Raw genomic sequence first — 14,143 nt, 5'->3', positions numbered from 1 at the left:
GCTGCACGCGGGAGCTGGGAGCAGTCTCTCGCGTGGGCAGGGGAGGGCGCCCGCCGCGGGGCTGAAGGGGCTGGGGGAGGGGGTTAGGAGGAAGAGGAGGGGCGCATTCCCACACCCACCCACCCACTTAGTGTATTAGGGTCCTAGCTGGGTTTCTCTGAGAGTGGGGACTTATGCCTCCCTCCCCTCTGGGGGAGGGAGGAATAGAAAGTCCCTCATCTCTTTGCTCGCCTAAGTAGAGACTGGTATCTCTTCTAAAGGGTGAGGTGGCTTTGAACCCGGGTTGCCCGGCCAGCGCGACCAAGGAGGTGGCTGGAGGACTGGAGAATGAACGGAGAAGCCGACTGTCCCACAGACCTGGAAATGGCCGCCCCCAAAGGCCAAGGTAGGAACCCCTACCCTCAGCCTTCTTTAACTTAAATCCTCTTTTCTTACATGTCTGTCTTCAAGGCCCATTCCCCTTCTAAAGGGTTTCTCCAGTCTGCATTCTCTGAATTGAGATGAGGGGAGGGTGTCTATAAGAGTCAGGCATCCTTCACACTGGGGGTTTGACTAAATCCAAATTATTATGCCTTGTATTTTTCACACTCCATTCCCCCCATGTTAAGAAGAGGGAGGAAGAGGCCTCTGCAGACATTCGTTCTGGGATTCCCAGTCATCCCAGAGTGTGTCTTCCTCCAGTGTCATGGAATGGGAAGAAGGATGAGGAAGGAGAAGAAAGAAGTTGGGAAGGATTTTCAGGGTTTTTTGTTGTTGTTAAGAGGACAAGGGTTTTGGTGAGATAGAGAGAAAGGGTGTTTTGGTAGTTTGAGACCCCAAGCCAAGGAAGTTATGTACTAACTAGACCCTACCCTACCCAGTAGGAATCCAGTGTGTATGGAAGTAGGGGATAAGATGAAGCTGAGCACCTGGTGCTGCCTGTGGGACCCTAAGAGGAAAAAGGATTATGAGTTTAGTGACCGGCCCTACAGAAACCCTGGCCCAGGTTACCAGATGTAAATGCAAATGAGTCTTTTTCACTCCTTTCTTGGGATAGCTGTTGTCCCAGCTCACCTTCCAGGGTAGGCACCCTCCAGAGAGATCTCACTGGAACTACATATCAGGGGTTGGAAATAGCTAGTCCAGACCCCCTTTATTGCCTGCATGGGGAGTTAGGCTGAGAAAACAACTCACAATTCTGGCAGTTCTACCTCGAGCAGGACCCTGAGAGCCTTTGCCTGCCTGCCTTGCCCTACAGTTGCTCTTTATGGAAATGGAAGAACCATTTCCATTCTATTTTTCTTACTTGCCGCAAATCTTCCTTTGGTCTTTTTTGAGAGGCCGAGAGGGAGGGATATGATGGAATACCCATGTCTCTAATGTTAGTTTCTAGCTGCGCTGGAGAAGAACATCTGAATGAGTTCTCCTTACCATCCACACCCCATCCTCAGTCGTAGAACACTTAGGGTATCCACCTGGAACTTGGTGTGAACTTGGTGACTCACTTAGAAATGTTGCCTCCTTGCTTCCCGGCCCCCCTCTCTGATAAGCTAGCTGTTTTCTCACAGGGTTCTAAATCATGGTAGCTTCATTTCCTCCCCTTTCTACAATAAATAGTACCTTGTGGCAGCCTGGCATGTTAAGAATGGTAACAGGTTTGGAGCAAGCCAGGTTTGAGTTCACATATGGCTTTCTAAGTGTGATGCTGTCAGGACTAGAGTCCCTGCTCTAGGCCATATGGCCACAATTTTTCCTTAGGGCTAGGCCGTGTTTTGTCTGTGTCTTCAGATGGGAAGTAACCAGGGACTGGGATGCTTTGGGGAGGAAGAGTCGGACGCTTAAGGACTGGGGGACAGATGGGAGGATAGCATGAGCCAGGCATGATCGCCTTTCTTACCTCTACCCAGACCGCTGGTCCCAGGAAGACATGCTGACTTTGCTAGAATGCATGAAGAACAACCTTCCATCCAATGACAGCTCCAAGTTCAAAACCACTGAGTCACATATGGACTGGGAAAAAGTAGCATTTAAAGACTTTTCTGGAGACATGTGCAAGCTCAAATGGGTAGAGATTTCTAATGAGGTAATCTGATACCCCCCCTTCCTGACATACCAACGCATATCTATACGGACCCCTGCCTCAGTCTTTCTAGTGGGGGAGATGAAACACAAGTCAATAAACAGGAAGAAAAAAGACCAGGGGAGGTGCTCATGTGGTTGCCCCTGTGCATTTTGGGAGGTGGCACGGTTGACAGCACGGGCCTAGAGTTCTCAGCTCTGCCACTTTCTAGCAGTATGGCCTTGAATACTTATCATCTTGTTTTTGTCACCTGAGCTGTTCCAAGGTGCTGGCATGGACAGCCACATCGGGGTCAGGTGGTCACCTTACTTCTGTCCTTTGGTGTATATTGACTGCATGAGCCTCTGTAGTAGGCATGGGCCAGTGCCTGATGTCAGGGGCTGCCTGAGTTGTGTGGCTGTTGGCCTCTGCCCCTCTTTTGATAAATCCAGTCTAGTGGAAAGTAGAGAAGACCTGTTAAGAAATGGAGTATGCTACTGCGTAGTGTTCCCTCTTCTGAACTTCCACTCATCTCCCTTCTTCTTCCAGGTAAGGAAGTTCCGTACATTGACAGAATTGATCCTTGATGCTCAGGAACATGTTAAAAATCCTTACAAAGGCAAAAAACTCAAGGTGAGTTTCCAGGAGGAAGAACACAGAGAATAAGAGAGGAAGTGTCCAAAGAATGGATTGGTGTCTGACCTTCAGTGTGTCCTGTCCCTCCTTCCAGAAACACCCGGACTTCCCAAAGAAGCCCCTGACCCCTTATTTCCGCTTCTTCATGGAGAAGCGGGCCAAGTATGCTAAACTCCACCCTGAGATGAGCAACCTGGACCTGACCAAGATCCTGTCCAAGAAATACAAGGAGCTGCCGGAGAAGAAGAAGGTGGGGGGAGGGGGGCTAAGGTGGGGAGAAAGGAAAGGCTGGGAGCAGCTGGTGTGGTGTAGATCAGCTGTTGGGGGCCAGGTGTGGGGCTTAGAGAGAGGGACTTGGCATCAAGGATGTGGGCAGGTCAGCAGAGCAGAGTAGGGTCTTGGGCAGCCACACCTGATCACCCCTTCCCAGGCCCACACACTATCAGGTACAGGCACTGTCGTAGATGTAACCTAGGCTGGGGTAAACACTCAGACCAGCCACAGTCCACAGGGCTTTTTCATGTAGCTCTGCTCCCACGCACCCATCCTCACTGTCAGGCCTGCACAGCAGAACTCTCCAATATGGTCTCACTTGATGCAGCATCCTCATAAAAGCAACCCCAGGAGGACAAATTATCCTGATTTTGTGGGTAAGGAACTGGGGTGCAGGAGAATATCATGTCCCAGGTCACACAATGATGCTAGAGCACGACTTGGGTTTAGTGCTCCTTAACTAGTGTTCTTCTCACTGCTACTTCCCATGTTAGACGGGCTTCCCTTCCCATGCACACATGTTTGCCCAAGGACACACATTGTCCCTTGTGGCCTTGTGAAGACCACATGAAGCTGTTGACCTTGAGCAGAAGTTGCCCCAGTCTCCCAGGCAGAGGTAGACACAGTTGAACATGATGAGCTCAAGCCGTCCCTCGCAGAGATAGGCAGCAAAGCACTGGAGGAGTCTGCAGCCCCCACTAGTGAGATGGAGTGGAGAAAGAGATAGACACAAAGAAGAGATGCTAGACAGTGAGATGGAGCCAGAGGGAGAAGTGGTGAGGGGCAGCAGGAGAAACAAGACAACAGAGTTGTCCACGGCCAGCTCTTAAGTGGTGGTGCTGGCCTCCCCACTGTGAATATCCCTTTGCCTGGTTTGTGCGCCCTGGCTGCAGGCTCCCATGCTCTTGGTTCTGGACCCAAAAAAGGAGCGAACTTGGCTGGATAAAACCAGCTGTCTGCCACCGCTGCCCAAGTCAAGCAGGAGCAAGAATTGCTGGAGCTATTATTGACCTGATAGGGGGATATTGCAGAGCTGCCTATACACACAGCACCCAGTCTCTCAGACAGGATGGGAGGGAGAGGCAGAGAGTCTGAGGACCAGGGAGAGACAGAAGAAACTATGTGGTAGAATGGACAGGGTGCTGGCCTTGGGTACATGAGACTTGGGCCTCTTCTGGCTCCCACTGAATTGCTGTGTGTGTGACCTTGGGTAAGTCACTTTACTTCTCTGAGTCTGCTCTTATCTGAGGTGTGGAGGCTGACCATGATCTGTGTGGTGCCTTCCAGCTTGAAAAGCAGCTGTTGTGTGTAAGCAGGGCTGAGATTGGGACAGCAGGCTGAGCTCTGCTCCCGGTTTTCCGCAGGAGCCTCAGAGGAAAGCGAAGCTGCCTCTCTCTCTGCACCTGGTGCCTCTTGTGTGAAACGCAGGGGTTGGGTTTAATCACCATGAGCCCCTGGGCCCTCCCAGTACTGACTTGTGAATCTGGGTAAAGGGGGTTAGAAAAGAGATGGACACTGAGTGGGAACCAGGACAAGAGGTAGATGAGAAAGAGACCAACTGGAAAGGAAATAGAGTGAAGAGTGTGGAGAGACAAGAAAGATAGATGGAGGAGTCAGGCAGTGGTGGGAAGGGAGGACCGGGCTGATGAGGTGGAGGAGAAGGCATGGAAGCCAGTGGCAGAGGAGGAGCAATGGCTGAGGAAGGAAAGAGAATGGTGTCAGAATTGTGAAGGACAGCTAAGGACCCAGAGGTGGTGGATGGGGGAAAACATCCAAATTTAGGAGACAGATCTATTAGGATGTGATTTGCATTGTGAGAATTCATTCTGGGTTTCCTTCAACACATTCTCCTCTCATGCCTTGGAAGCAGGACTCAGCCTGCCCTGGCCCTCTGGGCCACCTCTGGTGGGGCAGACCAATATCAGCTGCCACAGACATAGGATGGGGGCACGTCAGAGGCAAGATCTGCACCTTCTCCTCATTCCTCGTTGTGGGTTTTGAGATTTGGGGGAAAGGTGGAGGAATAGGTTTAGGGATGTCCCAGCCCTGTCACTGCTTACTCTTTGACTGGGTAATGCCATGTGCCCTCTCTGGGACTCTTCCCTTGCAAAGGGAATGGGATGTGTGATGTGTTCTAGGAGGCCCCTGTATCTCCCACTAGTCTGGGTTCCTGTTGAGTTCTCCCCCGCCAACCCACTGGAAGGCAGGCCAGCATCCTCTGCCCATTCATGCCATTCTCCATTCATCCATATCACCAACTGGAAGGCAAAATAGCTAGCAAGGAGGACTTGATGGCTTTTGTAGCTCAGGCCTTGGGTTGTGGATGACCCCGTCCCCTCCTCCCCCTAGATGAAATATATTCAGGACTTCCAGAGGGAGAAACAGGAGTTCGAGCGAAACCTGGCCCGATTCAGGTAAGGCAGCGGAACCGAGGACGGCCACAGGGCTTGGGTGTGGTAGGATAGGGTAACACTGACCAGATCCTTGAGCTTGCCATCCATGAGGCATGGAAGATGGATGGGTCACATATGGACCCTAGTGGGTCATGCTCAAGGGCAAGGACAGGCAGCCACTGTCCTACTAGTCCCCAGATGACAGACCTAGGAGCCTTGGTGGGTGGGGCAGCTAGTTCAGTCTGCCCTGGCAGAATCTCCCTCCACCCGCTGATTGTTGCTCCCCATGCCCTGGCTAGGGAGGATCACCCTGACCTAATCCAGAATGCCAAGAAGTCGGACATCCCCGAGAAGCCCAAAACCCCCCAGCAGCTGTGGTATACCCACGAGAAGAAAGTGTATCTCAAAGTGCGGCCAGATGTGAGTGTCCGGCCAAGGGGTGGGGGCAGAGGGTACGCGGTGGTGGCAAGGGGGGAGCCGCGCCAGGTCGGCTGGGCAGGGTGCAGGGGAGCAGGAGAGGAGGCCCCTCCCCAGGGGTGGGCTGCATGGACAGGGCCTGGGCCAGCTGGCGTGCGAACGTGTGCGTGTCTGCGTGTATGTGTGAGCCTGTCCCTTTGCACCCAGGCGGGACCCCCGCCTCTCCGCCTTCCCCTCCTGGCCTGTGGGGGACACTCCTGTGACCTCCTGTGGCCTGAGGGGGCGGGGGCCTCTGTGCCCCCTACCCCCTCCCTTCCTCCTGCCCCTGGCTGCCTGTGTGTGTCTGACGGCTTTTGGTTTGCAGGCCACTACGAAGGAGGTGAAGGACTCCCTGGGGAAGCAGTGGTCTCAGCTCTCGGACAAAAAGAGGCTGAAATGGATTCATAAGGCCCTGGAGCAGCGGAAGGAGTACGAGGTTAGGCTTCCGCTGCGCTCCTCCCCATCCGGCTCTTCACGAGCCTCTGCCCTCTGACTCTGGCCTCCGCACTCCGCGGGAGGCAGTCATTCCCCACCCCTCCATTGAGGGAGGGGCCTTCTGGGCCCCTCACCTCTGCCCCTACCTTCTCCACCCACTCCCCCCCCATGAGATCTCAGGCTAGGGCAGGGCAGGGCACCACTTCGTGTGACACAGCAGACACACGGCCACCCCCCAGCTTTGCTCCCTGCCTTCCCTCCCCAGCGGCTCTCCCCCCTACCCAGCCCCAGCTAACCCCACACCCCGTTGCCCTCCATCCCCCCCACCTCACTCTGCAGGAGATTATGCGTGACTATATCCAGAAGCACCCTGAGCTGAACATCAGTGAGGAGGGCATCACCAAGTCCACCCTCACCAAGGCCGAACGCCAGCTCAAGGACAAGTTTGATGGGCGACCCACCAAGCCACCTCCGTGAGCACTGCCCTGGGGTTGGGGGGTGAGTGGGCAAGTGGACAGCTAGGTTCAGGCTAAGGCTCAGGCTCTGGAAGTGAGGAGACCTGCTTTCCTGGGCCACCCTGTTGCTCACGGGGATGCTCCTCCCTTGCTGCGGTTCTGATAGGAACAGCTACTCGCTGTACTGTGCAGAGCTGATGGCCAACATGAAGGATGTGCCCAGCACAGAGCGCATGGTGCTATGCAGCCAGCAGTGGAAGCTGCTCTCCCAGAAGGAGAAGGATGCCTACCACAAGAAGTGTGACCAGGTGAGCTGTGGTGGGAACCACCCTTGGAGATGGAGAATTCCTGGAGACCCTTGTGCACCTGTTTCAAACTTTTGCTGGGTTTAGCATCTGGGCAGATCAACAGATAGTGTCAAGCCTCATGTTTACCATCTACAGAGGGAGAAAAGGCCCCATCCAGGCTCTGGATAGCTTGCTGAGGGCTCCTGTCCCCTGAGCACTGGAAGGTCTCCAATAAGCCTGCCCCCAGACTAACCCTGACTCCCCTTCCTTTCCCAGAAAAAGAAGGATTATGAGGTGGAACTGCTCCGTTTTCTGGAGGTGAGTGGATGAGACAGGGGCCAGGGAGAAGCCTAAGGATTGGTGGGCAAGGCCCTCAGGACAGCCTGGGAGCAGACTAAATTAGGCACACAACCCCATGCTCCCTCTTCTCCCGGGACCAGAGCCTGCCTGAGGAGGAGCAGCAGCGGGTGTTGGGAGAGGAGAAGATGCTGAACATCAATAAGAAGCAAGCAACCAGCCCAGCCTCCAAGAAGCCCTCCCAGGAAGGGGGCAAGGTGGGCAGAGGGCACCACTGAGCGGGGTGGGGGGTTGGGGTGGGGAAAGACGGCTCCCTGTCAACACCCCATGGACCCCGACCCTCTTCGGGCATCTCCAGGGTGGCTCAGAGAAGCCCAAGAGGCCCGTGTCGGCCATGTTTATCTTCTCTGAGGAGAAGCGGCGGCAGCTGCAAGAGGAACGGCCAGAGCTCTCAGAGAGCGAGCTGACCCGCCTGCTGGCCCGCATGTGGAACGACTTATCGGAGAAAAAGAAGGTCAGGCTGGCCAGACTCGAGGGGCGTTGGAATGGCTGAGCGTGGGCTGCTTTTCCCCTAGAGGCTGGCTGTACTTCCTCACCCCTGCCCTGTGTGAGCCACACGTGTGCCTGGGCTCAGATGGTGGGGCTGGGAACCCAGCAAGCCGGAAGGCGGGAAGCTGTCAGCTGAGGACTGTTGGCTCCCTGGGGAGCAGCGCTGGTGGGCGGGACTGAGCCCCAGGCTGGAGACATCTGCACCAGCCCACGCCTCTGCTTGTCCCTCCCTTTCTGCAGTGGTAGGGGAACCCTCTGCTGAATGGGGAACGCGCGCCCCCTGGGGGTGGCTGGAAGACTCACGCCTCCTGCCGTCCCTTTGCAGGCCAAATACAAGGCTCGGGAGGCTGCGCTGAAGGCCCAGTCGGAAAGGAAGCCTGGCGGAGAGCGCGAGGAACGGGGCAAACTGCCCGAGTCACCCAAGAGAGCAGAGGAGATCTGGCAACAGAGTGTCATTGGCGACTACCTGGCTCGCTTCAAGGTAGTGGGGAGTGGGAAAGTGGTTGTTCTGTAGCCTGCCCACGCAGGCCTCCTCCAGCCCTAGGTGACACCTCCCACAGCTGACTCCCTGTCTGTCCCAGAATGACCGGGTGAAGGCCTTGAAAGCCATGGAGATGACCTGGAACAACATGGAGAAGAAGGAGAAACTGATGTGGATTAAGAAGGCGGCAGAAGACCAAAAGCGATATGAGGTGGGAAGGGGGCTGCTGGTTAATAGGGTGGGATGGAGCTGGGGCCACCTGCCTCCACCTAAAACTTAGAGGAGTTTTGGGTGTGCAACTTTCCTCACTGCGTGGGGCTTGGAGCCCAAAGTCCCAGCCTTGGTGTAGGACCTGGAACAAGTTAACTTCCTTGTTTGAGCCTCAGTCACGCATCAGTAAAATGAATATGACGATGCAGGTCACATGAGTGCAATTATGAAAGCACTTTCAAATGGCAGTGCCTGACACAGGCGTGAGTTTTTAAGAAGTTCCCTGAATGTGCCTCAGTTTCCCCTCCCAGACACATAAAAGGAGAGCCAGCTGAGACACTGCTGGCATGGGGCAGGAGGTAGGAATGTGTTGGTGGGTGAGAAATGTGGTAATATATTTCTTTCAAGTATTACTTAAATCAGTTAATTACAGTGATAGGAGCTGTCAATTATTTATAGTGTTTGGGAGTAAAATGCATGTTTCTTGTGTCACTTGTCATGTGGTATGGTACTTATTTCATCTTCTTCTATATTTAATTGCCTTTTTTTAACATGTCTATGATTCTTTCAAATCCTAGAACATTGTATAATTACTGGTTGTGATTTTTCCTTCACTGATTGTGATGCTTTGAAATGCCTTTCCTTTGATTCTTTTGTTTCTAAGCAAAGAGAAATAGTGTTATTTTCATTATTTAATTGTTTAAACAGCACAAATAGTTTGATTAGTAAAGACCATAAAGTTGATAATCTTAAAATGTTCCCTACAGAGAGAGCTGAGTGAGATGCGGGCACCTCCGGCTGCTGCAAACTCATCCAAGAAGATGAAGTTCCAGGGAGAACCCAAGAAGCCTCCCATGTGAGTTTGGAGCCCACCCTGTAGGTGGGGAGGGTCAAGCCTTCAAGGGCTGCTTGGTTTGTATCCTGACACTGGGTTTGTATCCTGACTTGGTTTGTATCCTGACACCACCCGTACTTCCCAGGAACGGTTACCAGAAGTTCTCCCAGGAGCTGCTGTCCAACGGGGAGCTGAACCACCTGCCGCTGAAGGAACGCATGGTAGAGATTGGCAGCCGCTGGCAGCGCATCTCTCAGAGCCAGAAAGAGCACTACAAAAAGTTGGCAGAGGAGCAGCAAAAGCAATACAAAGTGCACCTCGACCTCTGGGTCAAGGTGAGAGGGCAGGGGACCCTTGGAAGAGGGTGGCATCATGCTGGCTGATCTGCATTCATTTTATTCAGTGCCCAGCAGTCCTATAAGTAGTGATTACCATCAAAGATAAGGAAACCAAATCTCTGAGAAGTTAAGTAACTTACCCAAGGTCACTCAGCTAGTAAGTAAAAAAATCCAAATCAGACTGCCTTTTCCTCTTGGCTGGGACCAGAGGACTTCTCCTAGATTGTAGCTTGGCCCCCTGGTCTGAGTTCCCCCTGTGTCTTGGTTGAGCAGCCAGATCTGTAAAGTAGAGAGAGTCATTTATGTTCTCCCTAACCACCCAGGCAGGTTGGCCAAGGACCCAGGGAAATAGCAAGGTATAGGTGTTCCAGAAGTTTGACGAGCCCCAGACTGCCTCTTCAGTGGCTCTAGGCTTGCTGTTGGGGTGGGAGTGATGAAGCCAGGTTACGGGGGAGCAATTGGGGAGCTTCTCCAAGTTGAGGAAGGCCCTGACTGTAGAGCCTCCATTTGAGTAGAATAGGAAGGACATGAAAACCAACAATCTTAGGACAGATTGTCTAGAAAAGGATTCAGGGCATTTCAAGCAGGAATACTGAAGTTGGGTTCTCAGATCCCAGGGGTTCTCTGTAGAGATGCAAGGTATGGGGAAGCTGGGAGGGATAATGATGGGTGGTGGTAAATGCTTGTCCCACTGCCTGGCACTTGGTTCGCAGTAGTTTGGGTAATGTTCCAGCCCTCACTCCCTTCTCTGTCTCCTCCAGAGTCTGTCTCCCCAGGACCGAGCAGCATATAAAGAATATATCTCCAATGTGAGTCTGGGAGCGGGGCAGCACTGGGGTAAGGGGGTGATTTGAGGGGAGGGGGTCCGGAACTCATGGCTGCTCTCTTTGTCTGCATCTCCATACAGAAACGTAAGAGCATGACTAAGCTGCGAGGCCCAAACCCCAAGTCCAGCCGGACTACCCTGCAGTCCAAGTCGGTAAGGAGCCCCTCCCAGATGGAGGCGGGAGGTGTGTCCATGGTGCCTAGAGTGGTGTGGCAAAGACCACTGATGCACCCCCATCCCTCCCAGGAGTCTGAGGAGGAGGATGACGAGGATGAGGATGATGATGACGAGGATGAAGAGGAAGAAGATGATGAGAATGGAGACTCCTCTGAGGATGGCGGGGACTCCTCTGAGTCTAGCAGCGAGGATGAGAGCGAGGACGGGGATGAGGTGGGTTGATGGGCACAGTGGCAGGGGTAGGGTGGGGCCCTGCCAGAACAGCCACCTGGTGACAGCATGTTCCTTGTCCCCTCAGAATGAGGATGACGATGAGGATGATGATGAGGATGATGATGAGGATGAGGATGAAGACAATGAGTCCGAGGCCAGCAGCTCCAGCTCTTCCTCCTCAGGGGACTCCTCAGACTCTGACTCCAACTGAGGCTGGGCCCCACCCGGGGCTCCCCTCCCCAACTGACCACCTTTGTTTCTCCCCCTTGTTCTGTCCCCTGCCCATGACCCACCCACCCCACTCCCCACCTCCTCCAATTTTTCTTTCTTTTTTTTTTAAACAATATGGTGGGGGAGGGGCTGGAGGAGCTCAGGCCAGGACTCTGCAGCCTCAGAGACATCAGCCCTGGGGGCCCTCCAGGGAGCAACCATCAGACTGAGCCACCACTGGACCGGCCCAGCCCACCCCTCTGCACTTGCGGTTCTGGCATGGACAATGGACCTGGGAGTGGGGTGGGGGGGTTCCCAAAGAGTTCAGTGAGGCCCGCTACACCTGCAGCCCAACCCAAGGGAGGGTGGAAGCTTGGGGAGGACCCCTGCCTTCCCAGAGAGGCTTGCCACCTGGACCCCTACATTGGAACTGGAGGCAGGGAACCTGGGGAGAGGAGGATGGGTGCCTATGAGAAAACAGGCGCTGCCCCATAGACCTCTCCCCTGCCCCCTGCAGGAAGGAACTGCCTGGACCCAGTCATGGGGGGAGGGGCAGAAGTGTTTTTTATATATGTGTATATATTTTTTTTTTAAGCTCTGAGCTGTCAACGAGACGTTTCCTACCGATATCGGCTGCCGTCTCTGTTGTCATTTCTGGGAGAGGGAGGGTTTAGGGGTAGGTTTGGGAATTTTTTAAAACCTGGTATGTATGGAAAATTGTGTGTGTGTGTGTGTGTGTGTGTATGTGTGTGTCCTGTACATAGCATGGGTGCACCTGTGGATGTGTGCAAAGGCACATGTGTATGTGTGTGTGTGTGTATATGAGAGAAGGGGGAGCCCACGTCAGTGTGAATCTGGTAAAAGGGTTGGTGAGGGCCAGGGAGACATTGATCCTGTTGGGAACAGGCTGGGGCGGTCCCTTTCTCCACATCTGCTTTGCCTAATCTCTGATTCAGTTTGGGGAGAGTGTACTGAAGCCACTCTGATGCTTCCTATACTGGCTTCCCTCTGCCAGGGCCATGTGACTCAGCTGCTGCGGGTCTCCAATATCCGGCAGTATTGCGGGGAGGGGGACAGACTAGGTGAACCTTAAAGCTTTTATTTGCTGGGAAAGGCTTCCCCAGCTTATCTGAGGGGTTGCCTAGCCACTCTAGGCTCAGAACTTTGGCTTCAAGAGATGTGTTGCTAGCTCTTAACTTAGCATCCCTCTTGCCTTTACCCCATATCCTCCAGCTCCCCATGCCCATTTCCTTTGATTTCTCAGGTCTGCTCCCTTCTCGCCACCCCTTCCCCAACCCACAGCTGGGGAAAGAGGTCTTTAAAAGCTGCTTTGCAGCTGTCCCTCTAACCCTTCCCAGCCACCCCCAAATTTTTGGTACCCTGATTCCTAGACTCAATAAGCCAAGCCACCTGTCTGTGGATTTAATTTTTTTTTAATTAAATTTTGGCTTTTTTTTTTTTTTCCTCTTTTTGCAATCATGTCCGTGACCTATTTCATTGAGGCTCTGTGCTTTTCCACCTTCTCCCTCTGAATGAAAGCCAAGGGATGAGGGAAGAGTGGAAATTCCACCTAGGAGGTGGAGTGGGAAAAGTGGGTCCCACTCCCTAAGGAAGGCAGACAATTTGCTTTGCCTTGGACATGGTGCTGGGGGTGGGGGGAGCTAGGGAAGAACACTCCCCAGTTCCATCCCCACTCCTCTTCCTTTGTCCTGATCCTGGAATTAGGCACAGGGGTTCATAGGTTCTATTTCTTCCTGAGAGCCCCTGGAAAGAAACCCATTCCCTGTTCTAATGCCCCTGTGCTGTTGTGTTTTAGTGAAATGTGTTTTCATTTAAAAACAACTTTCGATGGGGCACTTTTATTTTCCCGTTTTAAAAATTGAAAAATTCTTACAGTACAAACAGGGCTGTGGGGGTGGGGTGTTGGTGCTGTAAGAGGTCACTCTTGAGTGCATTTTGGCACTGGGATGGGATGGCTGGGGTGGGAGGATACCCACTCCCCCGCCCCCTTTTTCTAATATTTAAGGAGTGTTTTTGTAGGTTTCAACAACAACCACAACTTGAATTTGTATCATGGGAGGTGGGAGGGAGTGGCTTAAAGGTGTCTGCCTAAGCTTAAGGCCAACTGTGGAAGTTTTGTTTTCCCCTTTTTTGTACAATAAAGTGAAAAACAAGTATGACTGCTGTCTGGTCACTGGAATCAATAAAGTGGGGGGCCAGGGGTGACCCTGCATTTTCAATGTGGAAATACCCTTGAAGTCAGCTCGTTTGCTTCTTTCTAGAATCATCTTCCTCTTGAAGGTTCCATAGGCAACCTACCTTCACGTTGTTCTATGCTATTGCCCTTGCACTTTTCCCAATTCAGTTTGTTCACCTTGGGTTGTCAGACCCTTAAGGACTGAGAAGAAAAAACATTTTCTCACAGTGTTTTGGGAAATTGGGGGTGATGAACTATGCTGGCCATGCAAGGGCTAATCATTGGGATCTGGGTAACCCTCCCACCTTGAGTCCTCAACCTCACCCCAGGTGAGGAGTGACTTTCCTAACTCCACCCAGACCTCAGATGGGAAGTGGGCTGGGCCTCAATGACTGGCTCTCTACTGTTAAGGTAGATAGCCTTTCCTGCACAGGCTTTGGCTGGGTTCCTGGAACCACCCAGGCCCTGTCGAAGAGCTCTCCCTCCACACCAAACCTTTCTACTATTCTTGGCCAAGCTTCTGAAGAGCTCATTGCCCTTCATGAATGACCAGTGTTCATCATTACATCCAATGGATACTTTTCTGTCTCGACTTCTTGGTCTACTCTCCTGCCATCAGCTCCTCCTCCACATTCTTTTCTAGCTGTACATGTCATTCTGTGAACTTTCAATTATCACCTATAGGTAAGCAATCCAAAAGGTGGTATCTACAGAGAGTGCTCGTCCAAGCTGCAGACCTGTATATATGTCTGTGTAGGCATCTCATACCTCAAGGCCCAAATGATCACCAATATCCAATCATTCAATCTAGAAAACGGGGTTTCAGCCGACTCTTTC

General features: G+C 52.8%; 1 protein-coding gene across 5 annotated transcripts in view; it reads left to right on the top strand.

Moving 5' to 3' along the window:
- Positions 1 to 13,286, top strand: part of UBTF (upstream binding transcription factor) — a 15,485-nt gene extending 2,199 nt beyond the window's left edge. For 2 of the 5 annotated variants that reach the window (XM_025045622.1, XM_025045623.1), the window contains exons 2-21: positions 261 to 385; positions 1,887 to 2,062; positions 2,588 to 2,671; positions 2,769 to 2,924; positions 5,297 to 5,361; positions 5,640 to 5,760; positions 6,122 to 6,232; positions 6,571 to 6,704; positions 6,853 to 6,994; positions 7,250 to 7,291; positions 7,414 to 7,527; positions 7,629 to 7,784; positions 8,145 to 8,300; positions 8,380 to 8,511; positions 9,278 to 9,366; positions 9,491 to 9,680; positions 10,445 to 10,492; positions 10,591 to 10,662; positions 10,756 to 10,899; positions 10,985 to 13,286. In XM_025045622.1, coding sequence (XP_024901390.1) covers positions 328 to 385; positions 1,887 to 2,062; positions 2,588 to 2,671; positions 2,769 to 2,924; positions 5,297 to 5,361; positions 5,640 to 5,760; positions 6,122 to 6,232; positions 6,571 to 6,704; positions 6,853 to 6,994; positions 7,250 to 7,291; positions 7,414 to 7,527; positions 7,629 to 7,784; positions 8,145 to 8,300; positions 8,380 to 8,511; positions 9,278 to 9,366; positions 9,491 to 9,680; positions 10,445 to 10,492; positions 10,591 to 10,662; positions 10,756 to 10,899; positions 10,985 to 11,110 — 2,316 coding nt within the window. In that variant the 5' untranslated portion in view covers positions 261 to 327 and the 3' untranslated portion in view covers positions 11,111 to 13,286. Of the gene's footprint in view, positions 1 to 102; positions 386 to 1,886; positions 2,063 to 2,587; positions 2,672 to 2,768; positions 2,925 to 5,296; positions 5,362 to 5,639; positions 5,761 to 6,121; positions 6,233 to 6,570; positions 6,705 to 6,852; positions 6,995 to 7,249; positions 7,292 to 7,413; positions 7,528 to 7,628; positions 7,785 to 8,144; positions 8,301 to 8,379; positions 8,512 to 9,277; positions 9,367 to 9,490; positions 9,681 to 10,444; positions 10,493 to 10,590; positions 10,663 to 10,755; positions 10,900 to 10,984 lie in introns of those variants that run through there. The other 3 variants (XM_025045624.1, XM_006910117.2, XM_025045625.1) reach the window with 3 other exon arrangements.
- Positions 13,287 to 14,143: the final 857 nt, after the last annotated feature.

Source organism: Pteropus alecto, unplaced genomic scaffold, assembly GCF_000325575.1.
Source record: "Pteropus alecto unplaced genomic scaffold, ASM32557v1 scaffold313, whole genome shotgun sequence".
Classification (NCBI taxonomy): Eukaryota; Metazoa; Chordata; class Mammalia; order Chiroptera; family Pteropodidae; genus Pteropus; species Pteropus alecto.
Note: the sequence above shows the minus strand (reverse complement) of the source record. Positions and strands in the feature narration are given on the sequence as shown.